Source organism: Mesoplodon densirostris, chromosome 8, assembly GCF_025265405.1.
Source record: "Mesoplodon densirostris isolate mMesDen1 chromosome 8, mMesDen1 primary haplotype, whole genome shotgun sequence".
Lineage (NCBI taxonomy): Eukaryota > Metazoa > Chordata > Mammalia > Artiodactyla > Ziphiidae > Mesoplodon > Mesoplodon densirostris.
Genome location: NC_082668.1, coordinates 31,926,624 through 31,953,014, shown reverse-complemented (window position 1 = coordinate 31,953,014; position 26,391 = coordinate 31,926,624). Strand labels below are relative to the sequence as shown.

General features: G+C 38.4%; 1 protein-coding gene across 3 annotated transcripts in view; it reads left to right on the top strand.

Moving 5' to 3' along the window:
• The window catches only part of PARD3B (par-3 family cell polarity regulator beta), a 1,067,283-nt gene that overhangs the window by 583,198 nt on the left and 457,694 nt on the right, over positions 1-26,391 (top strand). For all 3 annotated transcript variants that reach the window (XM_060106399.1, XM_060106400.1, XM_060106402.1), the window contains exons 11-12: positions 10,033-10,218; positions 23,401-23,571. In XM_060106399.1, the coding sequence (XP_059962382.1) occupies positions 10,033-10,218; positions 23,401-23,571 (357 nt within the window). The remainder of the gene's footprint in view (positions 1-10,032; positions 10,219-23,400; positions 23,572-26,391) is intronic.

Genomic DNA, 26,391 nt, shown 5'->3' with positions numbered 1-26,391 from the left:
AAATAGATAACTAATAAGAACCTGCTGTATAAAAAAAATTAAAATTAAAAAAAAAAAAAGAACCTGGCAGAAACAGTGCAGGAATGTCAGAGAGGGAGTCTTCTCAGATCTAGGCTACCTACTTCCTCTCTCTTGGTGAGATCTCACAGACCCAGAAGCCACTCTGAAGGCCAGACTATAGGATGACTATAGCCTGATGTCTCATTCTAGTAGGGATGCTATAACAGTACCACACACTGGATAGCTTATAAACAGTAAAAACTTATTTCTCACAGTTCTGGAGGCTGGAAGTCCAAGGTCAGGGTGCCTGCATGGTTAGGTGAGGGCCCTCTTTTGGGTTGCAGACTTCTTATTGTATCTCTGTATGGTGGAAGGGCTAGGAATCTCTGTGGGGTCTCTTTTATAAAGGCACCAATCCCACTCATGAGGGTGTCACCTTCATGACCTAATCACCTCCCAAAGACCCCACCTCTTAAAACTATCTCCTTGGAGATTAGGATTTCAACATATGAATTTTGGGGGGACAAAAACATGCAGACTATAACAGATGCATATGTGTGTCAAATAGAAAATGTGTTACCAAAAGAAAAGACATGATTAAGAGAAATACAAACCCTATGATATATCATTAGCCCTGGATATCTCCCTTGTGCGTGTGTGCGTGTGTGTGTATCACCCAGTTGTTGGATGGGATTATTTGTCTCACTTCTTCACTTCCAAATAGTAGCATTTAATACCTATATTTTGGTTATGGTCTCATGATGTGTGGAGAGTATTTCCAAACTTAGCCTGTAGGCTTGGCTATATGAATTTATTTGGCCATTGAGATGTTAGTAGATGTTTTGTGGGCAAAGGCTTTAAATGTACTTTCATTTTTGTATTCCTGCCTTTCATCATGTGAGAAACATGTTTCAGATACCCAGTGGTCTAAGGAAGTTAAGAGATCAGCCAGACAGCAGTCAACCTGAGAAATGTGAGCTGGAAATAAATGCCTTATTGTTCATATCACAATTTTGGGATTGGTTTGTTATGCAGTATTTGAGAGGCAACAGCTGACTGACACATCCGTTCACTTTTCCCCATTAATTAACTCTGGGTAGATTTCCCTCCCTTCTCCCATCAGTTTGTTAGTAGTGAGGATAGGAAGACATATCCACATTTTAAATCTAATGGGTTTTATACTCTAGAACCTAAATGACTTATTTTATAGTTATTTTTATCTGAAAATTAATTTTAACAGGGTAATTGATTTAATTATTAAGATAAAAGGCAAATTATATGTCTTTATCTACAAATGGCATATATGTATGGTAAGAATATTCTCATTACAACAGTAAGAATTTACTGTGAATTTAAAACAGTTGTTTCCCACTGAGATTTCTCAATCTCTATTTGGAATTTAAGATTATTTATCATTAATACTATACTAAAGGGGATTGGTTTCCAGCTGGAGTCTCATTAGATGCAATTCAGACATCAGAGAAAAGGGTAGGGTTAAAGTGGTTATATTCCTAATTATGTTATTTTCTTCTAAGGCTTAACCAACAAGCAAACTCCGCCTCCCCCAGCCCTCATGAAAATATTACTTTCTTGAGGCTGTGGTAGTACTGTTACTTCATTATAGCATAGTTTAATAAACATGACTCTCTGTGCCTTAAAGTAAAAGAACATTTACTGGGTCCTCTAGGGAGAATGTAGGTACCTGAGATGTAATCACTGCCTTTAGAATTCTTGAGTTGGGACAAAAGGTATATCATCTTTACTAAAAGAGCTTGTACCCTAAACAATGACACATACACTAAGAATAGAGGGTGTTACGTAGAACATTCTTATATATTCACTCTGATGATTTAAGATTTTATTCTGTGACTTCACACTTCCTAAGAGCCTAGTGAAAACAACCTGTAATTCATTGTCTTTAAACTATCTTCAGAAATCTCCCAGTCCCAGACAAATTTATTTTTTTTTTAATTTCACATCAGGAAACTAAATGTCATTTATTCCCCTTTATGGAATAAGGACTCCCTTATTCTAAAAGCTTCAGAATGTACTTGCTCTTCTGCATCTTTTGAAGCCTGGCATGAGACTGTACTTTCCTTACATGATTCTTTTTGTTGTTGATGGTAATTGTGACATATGACATGTACCCAGAGTGTGATGCAGAAATAATGGAACTGGAAGGTTGAACCGTGAGGTTATGTGGCATCTCTGGGACCTTGTTCCTGACCTACAAGATTTCTTTCTGGAGTCTTCTCTGTTCTCTGCTCCATTCCTTTCTAGCCTGACCTTCCCTGTGTTCTCTAATGCACCGTTTCTTTAAGTGTACGCTAGGGAACTCTTTCCTGTATAATACACTTCATGCAAAGATGCGTTCCATGGTCAAGTAAATTAGGGAATGTGTATTAACTTTTTTTTTTTTTTTGCGGTACGCGGGCCTCTCACTGTTGTGGCCTCTCCCATTGCGGAGCACAGGCTCCGGACGCGCAGGCTCAGCGGCCATGGCTCACGGGCTCAGCCGCTCCGCAGCATGTGGGATCTTCCCGGACTGGGGCATGAACCCGTGTCCCCTGCATCGGCAGGCGTACTCTCAACCACTGCGCCACCAGGAAAGCCCTGTATTAACTTTTAAAAGCACTGAAAAGTCCTAACATAAACCATTTCCCTAGAATTCATCATCATGGAAACCCTCCTTTTTTTCCTCATATGCAATGATTGTGCCCCTGTGTGTTAGACCTTAGAATGATCCAAGTCTGAGAAGGAATCAGTTTGTTGGTTACTGAAGCCAGCCCTAATTGGACATGGCCTCGGGCCAGATGTCCTCAGGGATCTCTAGCAGCCTGTGGGCTGACTGTGTCATGGGGTCAGGGGACACCCACTTCCTGAGAAGTGGGCCAGGCTGAGCTGTGGTCAGAGCAAGCACCCTTACCAGGAGCCCACTTCCTGCAGTGCCGTGTATTCTTATTTATGTTTAGCTTTTGTCCGTGATAGTTCTGTTGTCTTTTAAAGGCATTAAGTGCAGATAGCCTGGTGTGCAGTGTCTTTGCGATGACAAAATATTAGAAGTATTTCACCTAGGAACGCAGTTTCTCAAATGGGTCTGCTCCTCTTAGAATCAGGCCCACCCTGCTTCCTTTTTAGATCACCGGATTATTACAATCATTTTGTTTGCTCTTGAATCTTATATTCATATAAAAGCATGTGTTTTTGTATTTTAACTACTGAATTATTGCCTGTAAAATACTTTAAAGTCTTTTGACTTCTAATAGGAAAGACTAAACACAAAACAAAAAGATCTACTGTTTCTTGATATTAACAAAGCAGGTTCTAGTTTTATAAAAACACTTGCTGTCTGATTATAAAATATTAATTTATATTACATTTCATGACAAAATATTATTTTCACTTCTTTAATCTATATCTGAAAAGGAAAAAAAAATTTCCAGTGTCCTTAAACTGTTGAATTTGCTGATCTTTCAAGTATATATACTGTAAATAGGAGGGAAAAAAGGTTGCTATAGGAATCTTAACTCTGACTGACTTTACTTTTGTTAGTTTTAATCTCTGACTTAGGTATATTAAGGTACTTTTATCTTGAACAGGCAGTAAAGAATGGCCATTTTTTGACATTTGTTTTCTGGTATTAGATTAATCCTTTACATAAAGGAAATTGGTTTTTGATAAGTTAAGTCAGAGACCAGCTCTTGCTTTCAGTACTTCCCCTTTCTGCCCCCTTTCTGGGGAATGGATTTCAAAACACATGAAAAAGTGTCTCAGTTACAAATATTTTATAGTATTTTCGTCTTTCCGATATTTGATTTAAAATTACTTTAAAATGAATGAATGTATACTTTAAAACATCATATAACGACATATATTTAAAATATTGATTACTGAGCTAACTATAACAATATCACTTAAAAATCATTCGTTCATTAAAAGTAAATAGCAGTGTTGTTTACACATAGCTCTATGAAGCTTTTGCCCTACTTACTGAAACATTAACTTACATTTTCCTTTTCTGTGTGATAGGTATATAATATTGAGTTTGGGGTTAATTTTCAGCCACCTATAGTATAATTCAGAATTTTAAAAATTATCTGTACTATGATTTCTGATTCTTTTCGGTGATTTGTCTATATTGTTCAGAGGGCAAAAGACTTTAAAAGATAATCTGCCTACTTGCAAATCACCAGTAATTCTTCTGGTTTAGCAGCAGTGGTGGGAAAATCCTTTGCTATTTATTACAATGGTTGTCTTTAGATCACACATAGCTTTGCATGCGCTAGCTCATCTCTCGTCGTCTTCTTTTCTTGACTCTCTTAAAAGTACAATCTAAAATAAAATGCTTCCCAGCTGTTGGAATGAGTCTCTGATCTCCACTCTAGGGCAATATTCACATTTTAAATTCTGTGTAATCCAATTGGCCAAAAACCTTTCATGCTAATAATAGCTACCCATGCTTTTTCGGAAGATTAAAACTTTTCAGAAAATTAAGTGTCTTGAAGGTGTCTTATCCTTTCATTGTTGTGAAAATTTATTTAGATGTAACAAAAGTTTCATCACCTTAAATTCTTGAGAATTTATTTAGGCAAATACAGCAGTGCTAATTATAAAATATCTATCCTGGCAGAATTGCCAGGTCTGGCTTTTGCTTTATATTAAAAAAAAAAAAAAAAAAAGGAAAAAAAAAGCTTTTTTTTTCTTTTTTTTTTTTTTGCCTTAAAGCCCCTTTGTTTGAGTTTTGTAACTGACAAAATGATTGCATGTAAAACATAACTCTTGCATAAAGTAAGCTGCTCGCAACACAAACTAATTACACATTTGGGAGGCAGGGCAAAGACATCCAGAACTTTCTTGTGCTGAGCCAAGAGCACAGCATTTAATGAAATGAGGGCCATAAAAGGTTCAGCATGGATGCTTTCAGGTCTGACCTGGGCTTCTTGGAAATTGAACATTGGCCCTATGGACTGGGGATTCCCCCAGGCTTTGAAAGACTGGGTTATTACCACTTGCGTGTGCGAAACAAGACTGCTTTTGCAATACAGGAACATTTGTGATTCCAGAGATAGCCTCATTTGGAGCACTCTTAAGCTAATAATACAGATGCCTCCTTAGTCATCCATCTTCCTGCCTCTCTTTCCTCCTCTCACACCAAATAATTACTTTTGATATTTGTTTGATAAAAAATGGTTGTATATCTGTCAATCTCCTACTATGCAGATTCCTCTGTTTCCTTTTCCTATTGTTAAACTCTATTCCTTCCCGTCAGATAATACTGTGAGTGAAGCAGAAAGGCCCTGCCATGTTGTTCAACAACACTTTTACCAATCATGTTCTGTGTAGACTGGCCATTTCACATTGCAGTGTTGATACATAGTAGATGCCTGATAAAAATTTGTTGAATGACTGGTTTGTTTGCAAAAATTTGTTGATTGACTCTTTTCACTCAGGCCAGAATGGGCCAGTCTCATATCCGAATTCCAACTGTGAGAGGTTATTCATTATGCTTAGAAAGTGAAATAGTATTTTAGGGAACAAAATGAGAGAATAGAGAAATAGAAAAAGAAATAAGTGAATGGGAAGGAGAAGCGGAGAGATAAATAATTAGGATGATAACAGAACAACATCTGTAGGAACTTGAAGGAAGTTTGTGTAAATGAGAATAAAGGGTTAGTTAAGGGCTAGGGGTTAGGTAGGATAAAGCATTAAAATGGCTTATGAAAATTAGGAAAGAAAAGGCAGTTAACATTTTACTCACCATTTGGTTTTGCATTCCATTTCTTTTTTTTTATTTAATAAAAACAATGCCTTTATATATCATTGCAGTGTTTTCCAGATTGAAAACTGTGATTAATTATTGGATTATGAAATTAATGTAGTGGGTCGTGACAAATTTTAAAAAATAATGAAATAAAATAGAAAACATTAGAATGTGTTGCCCTCTCGGTAAGTATTGTCTCATAAAACTTTTATTTATATCTGTGTATGTGCACACATATGTGTATGCATGGATGTATAGACAGGAAGACAGGTAGATAAATAATGTGGCTTTGGGTACTTGATCACAGGACTTCCCAAACTTGATGAAATGTACCATGAATATTGTTGTTTTCAGTGTTCACTTATGATTTGAGGTACATGATGCAATTTTAAATCATGAACAGTCCAACGTGTGTCACAGATTGGTAGCTATGACACATCTTGGTGCTTTCATTGAGAATATGATGCTGAAGCTGAACTGGCTTATCATCTCTCCTAGGAGTAGGAAGTGTGGTATGAAAATGGAAATTAGACAAGGTTACTTTTAAGGTTTCTTATAACTGTGATACTGTATGCTCTTTATAATTATTTTTAATGTAAAAACTAATTTGTATAAACATTTAAAGTAATGAAATCCAGAATAGCAGGAACCTAGGGCCTATTTTTGAGTCTCGCACTGTTTTAAGCATCAGTGATACATTGATGGAGAAAAAACAGAGCAATATAAAAGTTCCTGCATTCAAAAGACACTATTTAAAAAAAAGTAAGCAAGCAAGTACATAGTATGTGATAAATGCTATGGAGAAAAAGCAAATCAGGATAATGGACATGGGTAGGGTAGTATTGGGAGAACCTTAAAACATTTTTAAACTGAATGATCAGGGAAGACCTCACTGATAAATTGGCATTTCAACACAGAATTGAAGGCAATAAGGGAAGAAGGTCTGCAGGAATGTAAGGGAGGAATATTCAAAGCAGAAGGAGGAGGTGACGCAAAGGATTGGGGGCAGAAGTTAGATGAGGTAACTTTGAAAGTGAGGTTGGGAGAGGAGAAAAGGTCAGATGATTGATTCTTAGGACACTAGTATTTAGGGATTGGTGAGATTAGGAAGAGTCTGCAAAAGGTATTGGAAAAGGAGTAGACAGTGAAGTAGGAGATGAACGCTGAAAAGTGGTGTCCTGGAACCAAGAAAAGAAAGTGTTTCAGGAAGTAGTGCTTGATAATTTGGGTCTCATGCTACTGTAGACCTAGTAAGGTGAAAGCCGAGGATTGACCATCGAATTTACCAACATGAAGGTCATTGGTGACTCTAAGAGGAGTTAGTATACACACACCTACACCTATATTTATAAAACATATATACATATTATGTATTGTGTGTAGTGTTAAAAAAATATGTATAGGGGCTTCCTTGGTGGTGCAGTGGTTGAGAGTCTGCCTGCCGATGCAGGGGACTCGGGTTTGTGCCCCGGTCCGGGAAGATCCCACATGCTGCAGAGTGGTTAGACCTGTTAGCCATGGCCGCTGAGCCTGCGCGTCCGGAGCCTGTGCTCCGCAACGGGAGAGGCCACAACAGTGACAGGCCCATGTACCCCAAAAAAAAAAAAAAAAAAAAAAATGTATAGTATAAATACTACTGTAGGGTGTGTAAATATTATATCTAGTATTGATTATATTAGACATATCTGTATATCTATGTGCATGTGTGTGTAAATGCTTACATGTGTGTCATTATAGAGATGTGTTTACCATCTCTCTACTTGGCAGTGCAATAATATAGCAAATGGTTCTTATATCTTCATAAATTCCTTTTAAAAACATTTGTTTTATAATTGAGAAGTGTTGGAAAACAAATTATAAAGAAGAAAATAGTCCATATTGCAGTGGCAGTAGATAACCAAGTTTTTTCCTATGCAGATAGATGGGACGGGGGTGGAAGGCAGGCAGGTAATAGGTAGATGAGTAGGTGTCTGAATATGAATATAGAGTGTATGTTATGTATTGAAATGTACTGTATACATAAGCTTTTATGCCTAATACTGTCATATTCTCACATGATTAAAAGTCTGTTTCACCACTGTTTTATATAATTCTGTGATTCTTAATAAAAAAGTACAAAAACAGCATATATATTATATATATATATGCATAACTAACTTAGCAAACACCACTTGGTAGACTGTGTCTTTCTTCTGTGTTCTAATATAAGTAAAAAGCAGTATTTTATGTATATATGTATATATATATATATATTTACATATACACACACACCAGTAATTCAGTATTTTTCACTTTTCATACTCTGTTCGTCCCACAAAGTTTGCATTTCTGCCTCTGAAAAATTAGCTGCCATATAACCAGAGACATAGCTAATACAATACATAGCAGACTTCCTTAGGAGTTCATTCTGACCATCTCAGTGTTCTGTCATGAGCCTTTGAGCATGAGACCCAGTTGATTGCAGGGACTTTTACTGCCACCCTTTCCTGGTACTTAGGAACATATCATCAGGCAGCCCTCACTGTAGTCCCCATTGCCTCTCTAGACCCTGGTTGCCTTGAACTTGACTGCATTTGACAATTGTTGGTTCAGGGCAGTGGTGTTCACCTAAAGGTGATTTTGCCCCCTGAGGACATTTGGCAATGTCTAAAGGCAGTTTTGGTTGTCACAACTGGGAAAGGAGGTACTACTGGCATCTAGTGGGTAGTAGCCAGGGATTCTGCTAAATATCTTTCAATGCATAGGACAGCCCCCATAAGGAAATATCAGGCCCCAAATGTCACCTGTGCTTAGGTTAAAGAAAGCCTGAGCTGCTTTGTATCAAATAATGGGATATGTTTCTTAGGTAGTAATATAATGAGTTAGTTAAAAGAGCTAACCTGGAATAGATTTATTAAATTAAGCAGTAAAGTTTAACTTCTTTGAAACTACCCCTTGTCAAAATCTTTACAGCTAACTTTATTTACAGTGAAATTAAATGACTCTAAGGCTAAGGCTAATTAATGACTCTAAGGCTAGACATGGGCTTTCTCTACTTTGGGAGGAGTCGAAGATGCTATGTCAGTGGATCTGGCTATGATCAGACCTCTTAATCCTGTTTTAATTGTGGGTTCTTTGCTACTTCTGATTTTATAGTTGTTATTTTGTGACTGACATTCAGACATTCACGATAATTTTTAAAATACATAATTTTACATAAGTTCCCCTCAAAGTGACCTTAAGATGAGAGTCTCTAGACATAATTATAGAGCAGAAGGAACTACCGACCTGAAATGAGTTGGTGGTTTCCAGGGCTATCTCATTTTCAAATTTTTCAGTTAAACACTGGGGCAGAGTTTCACATTTCTGCAAGCTCGGGAGGGATGCAGGAGGGGCATCTATACACTTTATCATGTGGACAGCACTTTTCTATCCCCACTTCTGTATATTTGAAAACACTAGAGACCAGATATGATTAACCGCATGCTTCTCTCTGGAGACCTGAACCCTAATTATGCCTTTTGCTACCATACTCTGTAATTTTTTTAGAACAGCTAGGCTTATGGCTAAGTGTCATTTGTCAACAATGACATGATTATTTGTTGTGCATTATCATTTTTGTTTGGGTTCAAAAACCAATTGCCAGTGAGTTATACTATCCAAAGGAGCAAGCTTAAGGCATGAGTTTTGACAAAGTGAAATTTAATTCAGTGATATCTGTTAAAAATCACATCTTTAACTTTAAAATTAAAGTTTTATTTTTTCAGTGTTCGGTATCCTATTGACAGTCTTTATCAGTAATCTTACTTCCACGGTAAATGATATGTTTTAAATTATAGAAGCCAAATATTCCCCCAAATTTTAGAACGTTTCTACACTGAGCCCTTGTTTCTTCATCTGTAAAATGAAGGTGTTGAAATCACATTATCTCTAAGGTCTTTTCTGGTACCTAAGATTCCCTAAGTAATGTCCAGTCTCTTTAATTATTGAGAATATCCTGCTGAATTTTCAAATACTTTTTGAATGTTTCAAATGGTAGGAGAGCCTTGCCAAAGAATCCTCTCTGTTGACCATCACCAAATATTGTTCCCAGGAACCTCTCCCTTCCACCCCGTCAATGTGATGGTGGCCCCTGCAGAGAGAGACCAGCCTTTGCCCACCTGGAGCAGAATTACAGCTATTAGAGGTCCAGTCATCCCACCTTGCCTGTTGCATCTGTGTTTCGCCATCTGAGTGTATAAATATTAATCTGCTTTCTCCTCCTTTACTCCTTTCATGTGTATTTCCAACAGAAAGGAGAACCTGACTGCTATGCACTCTCCCTGGAAACAACTGAGCAACTCACCTTCGAGATCCCCCTGAATGATTCTGGTTCTGCTGGTCTTGGAGTGAGCTTGAAGGGGAATAAATCTCGAGAAACTGGAACAGACTTGGGGATTTTTATCAAATCCATCATCCACGGAGGTGCTGCTTTTAAGGTAGGTAGGGGTGATGTTTGCACATCAATGAGAAGATATTTAGAGATGTCATTGCTGTGCTTGGGGACTGGATGGAGAAAGTGTCTAAAGGCTTGAGACCACTGAGGCTTTCCTGCCAGATGCAGGAAATGTATGTGTGAACAGATCTGGGTGACAGTTTGTTTTCATACTTTAAGTGGTCATGTCCTATTGATAGTTCTTAAAACTCACCATGATTAATATTCTCTTTGACATTATTTTTTATTACTGTTAGGATTCTTCTGAGTTTGTAACCTAATAAAGTTTAACCTAAAATTATGAAATCAGAAAAGCAAAACTAAAAACAAGTCAACATCCAAGCAACAAATAGGAAACTATCCTTCTTGTGCTTGCAAGAATGAAAGTTCAGTGGAGTCGGAGAGACCGTAGTACAAATTAAAAGTCATTTATCACATTTTATGCACTGGAAAATCTATGATGCTGGGAATGCATATTTGCCTTTGAACTTAGAGAAGCTTATAAATTTCCAGATAAAAAGAGAAGAACGTGATTCTACTCTTTCATACAGGGGCAGGCAACATGATCATAGCTGTTGTCATAATATAATGGTTAACTAGATTTGCCTGAGTTCACATGCAACTCTACCACCATGGGCTCCAAGTAGCACACCATTAATAATAAGACCTAATGTATAGAGTTCTAAGGATTGAATAAAGTAATGTACACAATGTGATTAAAGCAGTGAAGTGATTACAGAGAGGGGGGAAAACACGTTTGTGCTTATCGTCAGCTGTCCTCACCATCGTCGTCTCATGCCATGCAGTGAGGCTTCCTGAGCTCGAATCCTGCCTTCACTACTCTCACCGTGGCTGAATGTAGGAAACTTACTTGTCCTCAGTGTGCTTGAGTTTCCTCATGTGTAAAATTAGTAAAATTAGTATTGCCTGCTTCCTGATGCTCTTGTGAGGACGAAAAAAGACAATAGATATAAAATGCCTAGCACCGCACCTATGATAAACATTGAATAAATGTTAGCCATTTAAAAATCATTTTGATATTAATAATGTGTGCCTTCTCCCACTCAAAAGCCACGAAGGCATAGTTAGAGTTTACAGGAGGCCCCCCTGGTCCTAGGATCCTGGCTTTATGGAAGCATTTGTTTCCTCGCACTTAATCATTCCACTTTTGCTTCAGACCTAGACACGGAGCTAATGTCTTTTTCTTTGGGAAAGAAGAAATGCGTTGGGGATAGATAACTCTTTAATGCACTCCTTTGATCAGTTAGCTTCTGTTGCATAATAAGTAATGACAACATTTCAGTAACATACATCTGTAAGCCTTTACTTCCCTCATGGCCCTGCAGGGCAACTAGAAGGGCTTTGATTCAGGCTGGTATGTCTCTATCGCACCATAGATCTACAGGTCTGAGCATGCTCCACATATTTTAACTACACCTTGGACTACCAGGCTAGCTGATGTCAGAGGGTCATGAAGCCTCTTTAGTTCTGAGTTCCAAAATAGCATGCTGTCGCTCCTGACACATACCACTGACCAAAGCAAGTCATATGACTGAGTCCAAGGTCAATGTAAGGAATAGGGAAACAGTCCACCCATGATGAGTCTATGACAAAGGTTTGGGTACAGAGAAGGGTGAAGAATTGGGGCCAATCATCCAATCTATCAAACTCTCCAATCAGGCTCAGAAATGCAGAACCAGGAGCAGATGGGAAATGATAATAATAATAGCAACAAAAACATCAGTTAACGTTCATTCTGTTTTGTGCTTAATATGTGCTGGACTGTATAATAAGCATTTTAGGTGGATTCTCTAATTCTATTCTTCACATTCACACTGCATAATAATCATGCCATCTCATTGGGGGAAATTGCAGATTTCAATGATTAATGCCTCTCCTATGGTCACAAAGCCAGGAATTGCTTAAACTAAGATTTGAACCCGGGCAGTCTGACTTTGGAGCCCGTGCTATGCTGTCCTGTGACAAAGCTCTTTCATCTCATCTGTTCATATTTCCAGAGATCAGGGGCTGTTGCCCTGGAGTTGTCTTATATCATGCTTATCATCCTGAGCCAAGCCATCTAAACAAGTGCTATGTTTAAGAATGTGTCTGGGGCTTCCCTGGTGGCGCAGTGGTTGGGAGTCCGCCTGCCGCTGCAGGAGACACGGGTTCGTGCCCTGGTCTGGGAGGATCCCACCTGCCGCGGAGCGGCTGGGCCCGTGAGCCATGGCCTCTGGGCCTGCGCGTCCGGAGCCTGTGCTCCGCGGCGGGAGAGGCCACAGCGGTGACAGGCCCGCGTACCGCAGAAAGGGGGAAAAAAAAAAAAGAATGCGTCTTGGTCATGTTTGTGGATACCAACTTCACATTCTTCTTCTTATTCCTAATGACAGCTCTATTTACAGAATTTATTCCAAGTAAAATTGAAACTGAAATGAATTTTTGGAAATTAAAAGCAAACATCTTAGCTTTTTTATGGGCAATAACTTAAGCTCAAGCGATATTGGATAGCAGGTTTAATATGTATATCCATGTTTGTGTAAGTGAGCATCTCCTTACCTAAGCAGTTTCTAACGGTCCCATTTCTTGCAGAAAGGTTTCACTTTCCATTTATGTAAATTTCTTTCTTGACACTGTCTGCTGAGTCAGACAATCACAACATTAAAAACTACTGGACAGCATATTTATAACTGATCTTAAATAGTAAGAGGCATCAATCATGAATTTAGCCTTATTGTGAATGTTTAGTATCCATTTGTCTTGTTTACTTTCTGCAGTGTAGAGGGTAGAGACCTAAACTTTGCTTGCAAGAAATCGGATTAACCAGGAGAAAGAAAAGTATTTTTCTGTTCTCCTTCTGCTGTTCCAATAATCCACTGTTACTCCTCAGAAAATTGCCACCTGTTCTGTGATTGAGGATTAGGTTTTACAAAAATTGTTTTGAGACTTTGTTCCTGTCCTTGTTCAGAAGATACACATGTAACAGACTGCACTGTCCCTGGGGCAGAGGGGAGATAAGCATGGGGAACATCCACTTTAGCATCTGGCCAGAGGTTTTTACCTGAAATCAACAAAATAGTCTTCCTGCCAGGGCACACTCTTTGTCTCCTGGCCCTTCCTACCACTAATTGGTTCTCAAGGTGTTTTCCCCTTTAGGGAAGGTGGATTTTTGGAAACTAAACTACTTTGAAAAGTATGACCAAATTCTTCCTGTGGCTTCTGTGTGCTCTATTCTCCTGGGGACTTCCATTGGTGTAAACAAAGACAGGCTACTTCTTGCCAGATGTAAAACCCCTGGATGACTGTGATTATAATTAAGGGCCTTCTTCCCACCGCCCCCCACTGCCCCTTACCTCTCTGGCTGCTGCTTTCTATCATTCCATCTCTTATTTGAGTCATTTTTAATAAAGATATAAATCTCTATTTGAAAATAAGAGCATCTAGCTACCCTAGAATTCCCTCTTGGAAGTGAATCCATCACCCACTCTAAGGGCAAAGTAACAGTATTTTTACTCTATTCAGAATTATTCAAATGCTTAATCTCATCTTAATATTTAAATTCCAGTCTGCATGTCAAGAAGTAAAGCCCAGACACTCTTCCCTGCTACTGGCAGGTCACAGCAATTGCCATTTCAGGCTTCTGTAGCCTATGGCGTCCTTTGTAGACCCCTCTGAAACATCCCTTTGAGCTATGCTTTTCAATGTGCAGCCAAAGTGACCACTGAGTGTAACAGCCAAATGTGGATTAGAGTATTGATGCTGATTTGCTTAAATAATTACATGCCTTAAATGTTCATAGTTCCATTTTAGTTTCTGTCATTCTTCCTGGGCATTTGCCCCTGAATGTGTAGTGTAATTGCTTCCAGAACCAAATTATACTAGATGCAACTATATATGTTAACTTTCTCATGAACTGAGAACTATGTGTGGAATGAAATTAGGATTTCATGAGGATGCTTTTCTAAAATTTCATTTTTCTGATTGGAATTTAAAGTGAATATGTTGTTGTTACTGATAAATGAAATGGTATATTGTCTTTGTTCAGTTAGAAAAATAATAACTTGAGAAAAATATTCTCCTTTCCCAAAATCTACATAAAAAGGAGATTTTTCTTTTTCCAAGGAAGCGCACATAAAGTCTAGACGATCAGTTTGAAGACCTCACATAATTTCATCCTCATGTGCTAAACATTTTGAATTCTGGGATCAGTGGCTTTCTCTTCCTTTGCTTTTGACATACTCTATTAACTGAATGTTTTTTAGAGAAAATGCATTTTTATGTCTATTGACAATACTAACTTAAACTGCTTATTTTTCTTCTTTTTCTACCTTAAAAATGAATACTTTTAGAAAATATATAACTAGAATGGTGATATTTTTTAAAAATTACGGTAGAATACTAACACCCTTTATAGTAAGAATAAAAATTCCATGGAGTCTGTTGTACTAATTCTGAATGATGTTTTTTAATTTGAATATACTCACTTTGGAAGTGTAATGCGTTCTGTTGAAACCTAGAAACAATAATGTAAAAATTAAAATTTAAAGGCAGTTTTTGCTATGGGAAAAAATGTCATATGTCAGGTAGATTATTTAAGGGCTCTTAAATAGAAAGAATGAATTTAAGAATACCTTTTATTCTCTAGAAAATTAATTAGCTAGGTTTGTACTTAATAAATACGACTTGATGATAATGAAATTAAATGAAAGAAAAATGCCTGACATAGCTAATTGCAAATGCATGCACTCAGAATATAAAATAGACATAATTTAAGTAACTTGATTCTTGTATGCTAAGGAAATTTGGAATACAACCTCTGAGAGATGCAGAATTGCATGATTTATGCCATTTAGTAATAGGTTAAAAAATTTAGTGGTACAAGAAATCACCCTATTTTAAAATGATGAAAAGTATGAATTTTTGGAGAGAATATGCACAGTCCTAGAATTTCCGGGAACACGGTGCTTGGTGCTGAATTTCCGTGTCCCTTCATAGTATGGAACATTTAACAGCCTCCAAGCTACTTAACAGGAGTTCAGTAGGAGTTCTAGCGGGAGTAATTTCCACCTCCATTTCTGCTGGTACCTGTAAATCATGTGATGGATCTATAATTAATGAATTCAAGGGAAGATAAAAAGGACAGCATTTTAAGGAACACAAATGTTAAATGATTTCTTCAACTATCCATTTTTCTTAAAATTGATAGTGTTTTCTATTGGTGGAGAGCTATAAACATCATTACCTGTAGTCATGTCTTCCAGGTTTTTACCTCTTACAAAAGGACCATACAGTCTGGGTATGTAAACAACTTCATTGCAAATCCTCAACTGTTAGAAGCCAAACTCTAATATTTCATCCTAACCACAAAAATGTGATATTCTATGAACAACTAAAAGCAGGAACTCTGCCTGGAAAAATTCACCATCACTATATACCCAATAATAATTTTGCCTTAAAAAAATCACTAACTTAAACATGAAAAAAAGAATTATCAACTATGTTATGCCAAATATTTTAAACCAATTTCCTTTTTAGAAAAAAACCAAAAATGTTAGTATATGTTAATATAATCAGGCTTATCATTTATGGGTTTTCTGCAATACATTTTAAAGAGATATAAGGAACATTACTTTTAAAATCCCATAATACCAGCATCAATCATTGATTTTCTTGCCAATTTTTAGCACTTTCATATTTTTATCTTATATATGGAAATTCAAGTAAGAAATAAATTTATATCATGCTGGATAAAATTTTAGAACTCTGTGTCATTTTGATGTGTATTTTGAACTCCATGACTGCCTCAGGAGGCTTGAAAAAATATAAGACTTGGTAGACCTAATCAAAAACTAAATTGTTATCTACAAAAGCTGATATAACATGATCATGGTACTTTGAAAATAGTACCTCTTACCTGAAAAGCTATATTCACCTGCATTGTGGAGATACTGAGTTCATAATGTGGTCAGAGCTTTGGTCTAGGCATTCTGCTCTAGGTCTGTCTTTTTAGAGACCAGACTTTTAGCAATCTTAGCACAAACAAGAGCACAGTTTTGTTTGTTTGCTTGTTTTTAAAGTGAATAAATAAGATCCTTTCATTAAGTTGAAAAGGCCTCTGAGATGCTAATCTAGTTAGGCATTCATGCAGGATCTTCTTGACTCATATAACACATACACCTTAATAAGCTTTTCATTATCCAGTTTTCCAAGCCAGAGTAAACAAAAAGCAGAAAATCAGGAAGAGGATAAGAAGGAATGGAGAGAAAACTGAAATGACAGGAAATAGAAAAAGTGTAAAACAAGCACAGAGTGCTATTGCTGCAAAGCAGGCCAAGGAATATTTGTGATGACTCTAAGTCAGTGCTTCTGAAACTTCTTGATGAGGAAATTGTAAAATTCACTAATGACCATAGTGAAGGCTGTAAGTTGCAGTATGTTTATTTATGTCCCATATGTTTCCAGAAGATCTTTTAAAAGGAAGGAATTATAATATATTATATCAGAGTGGTTTGGATTATGTATATTTTGATGCTCTAAAAAGTACTCTTCAGTTATCTTTAATTAAGGTCTCATATACCACAGATGCTGAATAAATGGTGCATTGCTGGGATTTCACTGATTTGCTACATAAAATGGAGTGAGGCTCTTAATAACTGAATTAGATACATTTAAAATTTTATAATAACTGAACAAGGGGAGATTGAGCTAGTACACAGAAAGTAATCAAGCTTCACTTTTAGAATTATAAAGTTTCTCTGAGCATATGCCAGCATCTCCAAGCCAGCCTGGGATCAGGAATCTCTTACAGTGACAGTTTGTAAGTTACAGGATTTGTCCATTGTAGATGAAACATACACCAGGTCCAAAGCACCTGAATGAAAGATGTTTCAAGTGATTCAATTTAGCAAGCACTTCCTGAACATCTACAGCTACAGCAAGTAATTCAATATATAATACACTGGAGACCGAAAATTTAAAAAGACTCATTCCATAATACAGGAAGTGGTAGCATAATAAATACATAAACGATTCGAATATGATAAGAACTATGGTAGACAAATATAAAAGTATCATGGGTATCGAAATGGAGCAATTAATTCTGCCTGTGAAGAAAACTGAATGGAAGGCAGTTGCTGAGCCTTGTTTTGAAGGATAGATATTCAACAGGTGAGCAGAAATGCAAAGGGCATTTTGCTGAGAAGGAAGAGTGTGGGCCACGTCACCACGGTGTGTACATCAGAGTGCAATTTATTGTGTCTGGAAAAGAGAGCTCTTATTTGGGAAGAATGGTGCCATTCATATTGGTTGAAATTGTGTTAGGACAGATGTAGTAAAACATTGACTAATGTGGGCAGATGCCCTTCAAGACAAGAGCTCACATGCTTCTAGTCTTACCAACTTCCTTTGTTCTTTTCTTTGTTTTAAAAACTATACTTTAAAATCTTGATTTATTCTTTTGCCTTTCATTGCTCTTGTTTGAAAATGAAGCTAAATGATTTCAATCTGGAATCCAAGGCTCTTTCTAGGTTGGATTTTTTTTTTTCCCAAAAATACAGTAAGCAGATGTTGTCATGGAGTGATTTTAGGACCTTGAGAAATATTTGTTCAGAAAAATCATTTCTTTCAGGTGCCATCCTGCCTAGAGTTCCACCCCACTCCAAGGAAATGCTGCCTGTAGTCTGAAGTCAGGGTTTAGAATTTGGGTGCTGATGTCCCCGAAGGCTTCACCAAGGGCCCCATTAGAAACAGGCAGAGGCAGGAACCAACATCTGGTCATGATTAATCCTCTCAACACCCTGGCCAAATAGGGACCGGCCTTGGGCCCCAGCCAGCTACCCGTGGGTTAGCCAGCCCACTCCCTCATGCTTGACTCATGTTTTGCAGAGGCTCATTCTTTGCCATGGCTTTCTTCTCTTCCCTCTGTGTTCATTAGAACGTTAGAGGTAAAGGGACCTACAAAAAATTGGCCAAAAGAGGTGGATTAAGCCTTGCACTGTCACCAGTAATCATGACAGAGGCACAGCAGGGCTTAACTATGAGGTCACTGGACCCCTGGAAATCATAGATATGCTTCACTGGGCACATGAAACATCCTATAAGGTACATGACTGCTCCCCATTACAAAGGATTACCTGGTCCAGATGTGCAGCTGTGGAGAAACTATCATGTAAATATTTATTTTTAAGAGGTGAGAATCTGTAGCTTTTATTAGATTTTCAAAGGAGTCTAAGAAGAGCCCATAAAGGTCAGGAATCACTAGCAAAGTGGTTGAAAACATGGACTTCAGAGTGACCCAGACCTACTTCAAATTTGCTTTTAGACATGTGACTTGTAACAATGCACTTAACTTGCTTGATCCTTGGTTTCTTCTTTCATAAAGGCGAGCAGTAGTCCCCAGTGTATAGCGTTGCTGTTAAGGATTAAATTGTCTAGCGCATATAAAGGGTTTAGCACAATAACTGCGCAAAGGAGAAACTCATTAAATAATTATATTCATTGTAGTGCCTTTAATCATCTCTAGAACTCTGATTTTAGAAGCAACATAGCATAATGGGTGCATATCTGACTCAGACAGGTAGACCTGGCTGTGACAGTATTCTTTGACTTCATTTCTCTGAGCCTCCATTTTTACCTCTCTTAGTGGAGGGTGATGATTGTATCACAGGGATGTTTTGAGAAATGAGAACATACGCAAAATATTTGCACAAGGACTGGCCTGCATTTGGTGTTCAGTAGAAGGGGATATAACACTCAAACACCTTGTCCCCTAGTCCATTCTTCCTCCTGCATTAGAACCAGGTTAGGGCTGATGAGACTTGAAGCCATCCCAGGACATGGAGAAGACCTAAATCTCATACCAGTTTTGTTGTTGTTGTTGTTGTTGTTTTGCGGTACGCGGACCTGTCACCGCTGTGGCCTCTCCCGCTGTGGAGCACAGGCTCTGGACGCGCAGGCTCAGCAGCCATGGCTCACGGTCCCAGCCGCTCCGTGGCATGTGGGGTCTTCCCGGACTGGGGCACGAACCTGCGTCCCCTGCATCAGCAGACAGACTCTCAACCACTGCGCCACCAGGGAAGCCCCTCATACCAGTTTTTATTCGTCCTAATGTGGAGGAAGTTACTTTCTATCTTTAGTCTGTTCTCCTTCCTCTTTTTCTTATTTTTCTTCCTTTTTGGGAACCTCCTTTACTCCGTCTTAGCTTGAGGTTGGATAGAGTTGGTTATGGGGGTTGCCAAAGGTAAGGAGTGTAGTTGTGGTCTTTTTGGTTAGGGGCCTGATGGCCATAAAGTAGGAAGGAAAGTGTCTTTTTTTAGGGCTGCTGAAAGAGAGTACCATAAACTGGGTAGTTTTTTAATGGCAGAAATTTACCCCTCACAGTCCTTGAGTTTGAAGTCCAAGATCAAGGTGCTGCAGATTCAGTGTCTGGTGAGACGTGTTTGATAGACAGCTGTCTTCTTCTTCTGTAACCCCATATGGCAGAGGGGACAAGAAATCTCTCTCAGGCCTCTTTTATAAGGGCACTAATTACCTTCCAAATACCCTGCCTCCTAATACCATCATGTTGGGGGTTAGGATTTCAACATATGAATTTGAGGAAAACACAAACACTCAGTCCATAGCAGAAAGGGCATTTTCTTTTCATTCAACAAATGCAATGATCCAGATTACTATGAAATAAATATCCTAGAATTCCTGGGTAACATCCTGGATAGTTGAATTCACTCATGTAAAGTCAGCTGAGGAGAGTTACCATTCTCATGCCTAAGTATTTACTTAAACATAATATTCACAGAAAAACATAAAACCATAAAAAATGACTTTTCTTGGTAAAAATCATTCCAAAGCAGAATAGACATGCACAATTTTGAGGAATCTTTGATGAGTTTTGAGTCATGGCCTCTTCACTGAATCAACTTGATTTTAGATCAAGACTAGACCTGGATATACACATGTATGTATATATAGCTAGATAGGTAAACAGTCCCTGCCCTACCCCCTTTGCCCCTGCCACTTCCAGCTTGCTTCCTTGCTCTGCCATCCCCCAGCCCAGTCTCCTGTCTCCCCATCTTCTATCGTCTGACTCTGGCTTTCATGTAAGGTTCTCTTCCAGGAGACATCTGGTGGATTTGAAAGTCTTTTTCCTTGAAGCATGATCCCTTTAGGGACTTGTCATTGTCATCTTCGTAGAACACAGAATGGGTAGTGAATAGGGAGTGCTGAGAAGTCAGAACTTGGGCTATTCTGATCCAGGTCTGATCTTAACTAGCTGATCACGTTCTTCCACATAGATTGTGGAAGCGCCTTCTCTTAAGAAGAGGAGTTCAATAAATGGTTTCTCATTCTCTTTGGCCATCACATTATTTATAAACGGAAGAGGTTGGACAAGATGATCTCTAAGGACCCTTCCCGCTCTGAATTCTATGATTGTATTCTACATGTTAGGACAATGTGGAACTTAGGGGCATCACCAGTAATGAAATTACCCATCCTTTATCTTATAAAGGGAAAGCAAAAACGAATAGCAACAGACCAGTCAAGCCTAAAAAGGAGAGTGTGTGGATTTTTATCACACCAGCAACTCTCCAGTGATGCTTGTGATGAATGTGAATGTCTTCATAAAAAAAAAAAAAAAAAAAAAATCCCAACTGCCCTGGGTGACCTGACCTGCCTTTTTGTTTTGGACTTGGATACACAAACATGTTCTACTTTAATGTAGTTCCGCATGCTTGAGACTCAGAATGTAGCTGAAAACAAAAGTCTGTGCTTAATACATGCTGGTAAGAGATTATCTTACAAAAAATGTTTGTCTTCCATCTCCTTATCTCTTATTTACCTCTTCACTCAGACCTTGCCCCATACTTCACAGAGAAAGTTCACGGGAGGTGACCAGGTGGATCTCACTCAGATTTCATTCCCTCAATTCTAGAAGTAGCCATTAAGTTTCAATCTTTATCTTTCTTCTTCCTGTCATAGCGGATGAGATGTCCTGCCAAGACAACATCTACAGATCCAGCGCTCGACCTCGTTTCCTGTTAACAGGGCTGGAATCCTGATCCAACTCTTCTGCTTCCTCCTCGTCTTTAAAAACCACACATCTGTTTCCAGTCCTCCTAAAAAAAACTTTTTAGTGACCCTCCCAACTGCCCACAAAAGATTCAGCCCACTAGTCCTCCTTCCATTAAATGCCATAATAGAACAGAATAATTTCTGGAGTAAAGTGTCTCACTTCACTTGCCACAGCCATTAAGGCTGTTTTTGTTTTACCCCATTTCATGTAGCCTTAATCTTACCCTTTATGTGCCTCACTCAACATGAGATAACAGAAATGAAGTGATTTCTTTCTCGTTTGGCCTTTCCTGTAAATCTCATTTCCAGATTTGCTCCAAATTAGAGGAAAGGTTAAGTGGAGTGGGAAAACAAGAGGAAGGCAGAGGACATTAGGCTCTGTTGAGGCAGTGCACTCAGACGTTTTACAGCTCGATTTTACCCCTTTCTCGATCGATCCATCCCATGGCCTCGCCATCTCAACTTTTCTCATCGGGAGGGCGTGTGCGCCTTTGGGCGGCCTCCACGATCTATGGGCCAACACCTTCTGCAGCAGGAGGCGCGTGCAGTACATCTCCACGAGGGCATTGGCGCTCCAGAACAGCACTCACCACTCTCCCCCTTTTCCCATCTGCTGCTGCATTAGTCAGAGTTCATCAACTTGTCCACAGGATTTCTCTCCCAAAGCTGTACAGTTGCTCCTCTTGTTCATTGTATGTCTGTTTTTCTCATTTCTTAGGGAAGTTGTGTTTTGTTTTTCTTTTACATTTCATTCTGTTAATTTGAACATGGATCCCAGATACTTCTAACTGCAGAAACTTTAATACTTCCCTCTGCCTGTTTTAGTGTGGCACAACTGTAGTCTAGAGACGAAGAACAAAGGGAGTCCTAGTAGAGAAACTGAAAAGAGCCAAGGTTCATGAAACCTGAACTTAAGTCAGTTTCTCTCTGCCTCTATTTTCTGACCTAGAGCAACTTACATCACTTTCCTGACTCAGTTTCCTTATTTGTAAAATGTTAATAAAAGCATTAATCTACTCAACTTCTTGAGTTCTGTGAGAACTAGAGATAATTCGTGGGAAAACTGTGATACAAGCCTACTGTTATTTCTGTTAAATTTATTAGCAGTGGCGCTAGCATCACGACCTTCCTAAAATTGCATCTGTGCCTCACAGCAAGAACTTCCTGCCCTCGTGTGTAGCAGGTATAACGCACATCCCTAATCAGACTGTCAATATTTAAGCATCTTTTCTCCTAGGCTGCCTGATGGGGACATGTACTCTGATCCCCACCAGTTCTTTTGTAGGCAGAGCTGGCATCCCGGTTTGTTTAGCTACTGCTATAGACTCCAGCTTGTGGGAGGCTCCAGGCTGAAGATGACTAGTGCCTAGAGGTGCTTTAGACTAGAATCTGGGCTGCCTATCCACCTGCCGCGGTTCCGAGTGCTCTGTGGCATGCGGTGTTCCTTCCTGAAGGCTCTGGGTGAAAGTGCTTGTCAGTCAGGGCCTCATCACAAAAGGCTTGACAGTCCCCTTTGTCAAGCGTTTCTGCTGGAAGACATCATAGCAAATTGGTCCTGTGTTACACACCTCTGCGTTCTTTTGCAGACCAGCAACTTTTTAGTTGTGTTAGAGAAAATTACAGGAGAATTTTTTTTTTTCTCAGCACTATCCAATAGAGCTAGCAATGATATCTAGGAGACGCATTACTGCACTCAAGCTCGCAACGTTTAAGCATGATGTCTCTCTGTGCCTGAAAATGCAAGCGATATGACCACTTTCTTTTGCTTCCAAACTCCCTTTCCTTAAGTCAGCAATATGGTCCCTGCCACAGCGAATGTCAGAATCAGGCTAGGCTAGCATACTTGCCAAAGATTTAGGTAAGAGACATTATACAAATGTCTAAATTATTGCAGTTTGGAACTCTGAGATTTCTAAAAATCACTTTCACACAATTCATTATTGTTCGTATTTGTGACTATTTGATAAACTCCAGAATCTTCTTCTGCCAGGAAAATAAATTATTTCTAATGACTATTTTTTTTTTCATTTTTCATTTTGAACTTGAACTTCTCCCTGAAACAGTCACATGTCATCACCATGCTTTTCTCTATTTAACACTGTTTTACTTACCTCCACCCTAGGATGGTCGTCTGCAGGTGAATGACCAGCTGATTGCAGTTAATGGGGAATCTCTTCTGGGAAAGTCCAACCACGAAGCTATGGAAACACTTAGGCGATCAATGTCCATGGAAGGAAACATACGAGGGATGATCCAGTTGGTGATTCTGAGGAGGCCAGGGAGACCACTGGAGGTGATGCAAATTTTTATTTCCCTCTGCAAATTGCCCAAATGGCCACCAGAATATTCACACTTCCACCACTAGTATGGTAGCTAGGCTCATACTGATTCTGAAATTGGAAAAATATGCCCTAGAAGTGCTCTGATGGGTTTATGTGGCAAATTGGTGGTTGTATATTTTAGGTATAACTAGAAAGTGTAAAAATTTGCATATAAATTAAGTAATTTATCTAGGGTAACAAATCCATAATTTCCAGTTTTCCCCCCAGAAACTCCTAGAGCTCTGGACTTTACGAATAACACTTTATTCATATTATAAACATTAAAGCATAAAACATGCTTACATACTTTTTGGATGACATGCTAGCAGTGTCCATACCTTAGAAAGTTCTTAATCAGATGTATATAATGCTTACTGTGAAGATCATTATAATGCAATCAGCTCTCTACATTCTTCCCTGTAATGTGTGCCTGGGACTTAACTAATTTAAAATGTGATCTATTAAACAAGCTTCTTGCTTCATGCTCTTAAATAAATGTTTTTAATTAAAGAAGTATTTTTAAAATCTTTCATCATGATTTCTTTATGGATATTTTTAATGTAAGCAATATTTTTACATACACATGAAGTGTGAACATAAACTATTCTTGAATGCTGATATCCCTAAACATTTCACTTACATACAATTATATTATTTATATAATTATTATATTATACAGTTATATATTATAGTGTACAGCTATCATATTCATCATAAGGTATTCCTAAAACATTATTTTCACTTATATAGAGAGAATAATTATTAAATGCTCCTAAAAATTATTTTAAGAAAAGATAAGAAAAAAGTCGATAATAGTTAAGAGTTGAGAAAAACATCAGCAAATCACACATATATTCTCTCAGGACAAATAATGTTTTTGTGATACAGTAATACACAAAGTTAAAATAGAATCCTATTAAAATACACTAATATAAAATATTAGTTTTAATAATAAGTTTAACTTAAACATTTTAAAATGAAAATATTTTGAAATTAAGACTGGAATGTGGGCTTCCCTGGTGGCACAGTGGTTGAGAGTCTGCCTGCCGATGCAGGGGACACAGGTTTGTGCCCCGGTCCAGGAAGATCCCACATGCTGCGGAGCGGCTAGGCCCGTGAGCCATGGCCGCTGAGCCTGCGCGTCCGGAGCTTGTGCTCCACAATGGGAGAGGCCACAATAGTGAGAGGCCCGCGTACCGCAAAAAAAAAAAAAAAAAAAAAAAAGACTGGAAGGTAGTTGGGGATGATAGTGATTAAAAGGTTGGGCTCTGGAGTTTTGGATTACTTGAGTTAAAATCCCACGTGCATCATTTCCTGGCTGTGCAAAGACATACGTAGTTGAATGCTCTGTACTCATAGATAGCAATACTATTGTCTGCCTTATCCCTTCATAGATCCTCATTTCCCAGCACCTAGTAGTAGACAGTTGTTATATATTGTTGAATGAATGGATAAAAGTTGCATCTGAGACCTACTTCATCTGAGAGGATAAGCTGAAGTAGTGAACTTATCAACTGTATCTTACTTTGCCATTTTATCAGCTGTTGGAAAGGAGTAACTGTACCTTTTAACTTTTCTGTACATAACCTTGTAAATGTTAAATAAATGTAAATTTCCCAATTACTGGAGACTACATATAATGAGCCAGCTCATTTCCAACATTTGTGTCTGCTTAAGTGACAGAGAGGTTTCCATGAATATTTAAGGGATTTTACTTATGTACATAGTCATGAAACCCTTATCGCTTACTTCCTACCATGAGAGAATCGGCTGCTTTCTGGTTGAATTTGGTTCTTATTTGAGAGCCCTAGACCTCCACAGAACCCACTTGTTGGATGTGGGTGTGAAGTATGTGACCTGTAGACCCCTGAATCACCTCTTCCATGCATCTGTGTTTTAGATCTCCCTTAAGATGTCTTGGGACAAAGATACCTCAACTAATAGAAAAGTCTGGAATACACTGCTCAAGAATTCCATATCTGTGTAGATAGGAAAAGTAAAAGAAAAAAAAAAAAAGAAATGAGCATGATTGCTAAAAGAGTTCCCTCCCCACCTCTCCACCTCTCATCTTCCCTAGTTTCATGTCTTTCTCTAAAATATGTGAATGCCTAGAGGATAAGTACTCTCTGTTTTGACTCATCAAGTTGAGACACTTTCTTACTTGCGTTCTCCTTTACCGCACGTATTTTCATATTAATTCTCACACTGCGCTGGGTTGACAATTATTTCATCAGAAGAAAGTACTAAGCCTTCAGTTCGTTGCCCATCCTCAGGAGTGTCTTTGTTGTTGTCGCTGTTGCTGTAGTTTTTTTTTTTTTTAATAGATCTTTACTGAAGTATAATTGCTTCACACTGCTGTGTTAGTTTCTGCTATACAACAAAGTGAATCAGCCATATGCATACATCCCCATATCCCCTCCCTCTTGCGTCTCCCTCCCACCCTTCCTATCCCACCCCTCTAGGTGGTCACAAAGGAGCGAGCTGATCTCCCAGTGCTGTGCAGCTGCTTCCCACTAGCTATCTAGTTTACATTTGGTAGTGTATATATGTCGATGCTACTCTCATTTCGCCCTAGCTTCCCCCTCCCACCCTGTGTCCTCAAATCCATTCTCTATGTCTCCAACTTTATTCCTGCCCTGCAACTGAGTTCATCAGTACCTTTTTTTTTTTTTTTTTTTTTAGATTCCATATATATGCGTTAGCATACGGTATTTGTTTTTCTCTTGTTAATACTGTTCACTGGGGTCTCAATTGGGAATAAGAAATGGGACAAAAAGCAGTTTTTATGAGGA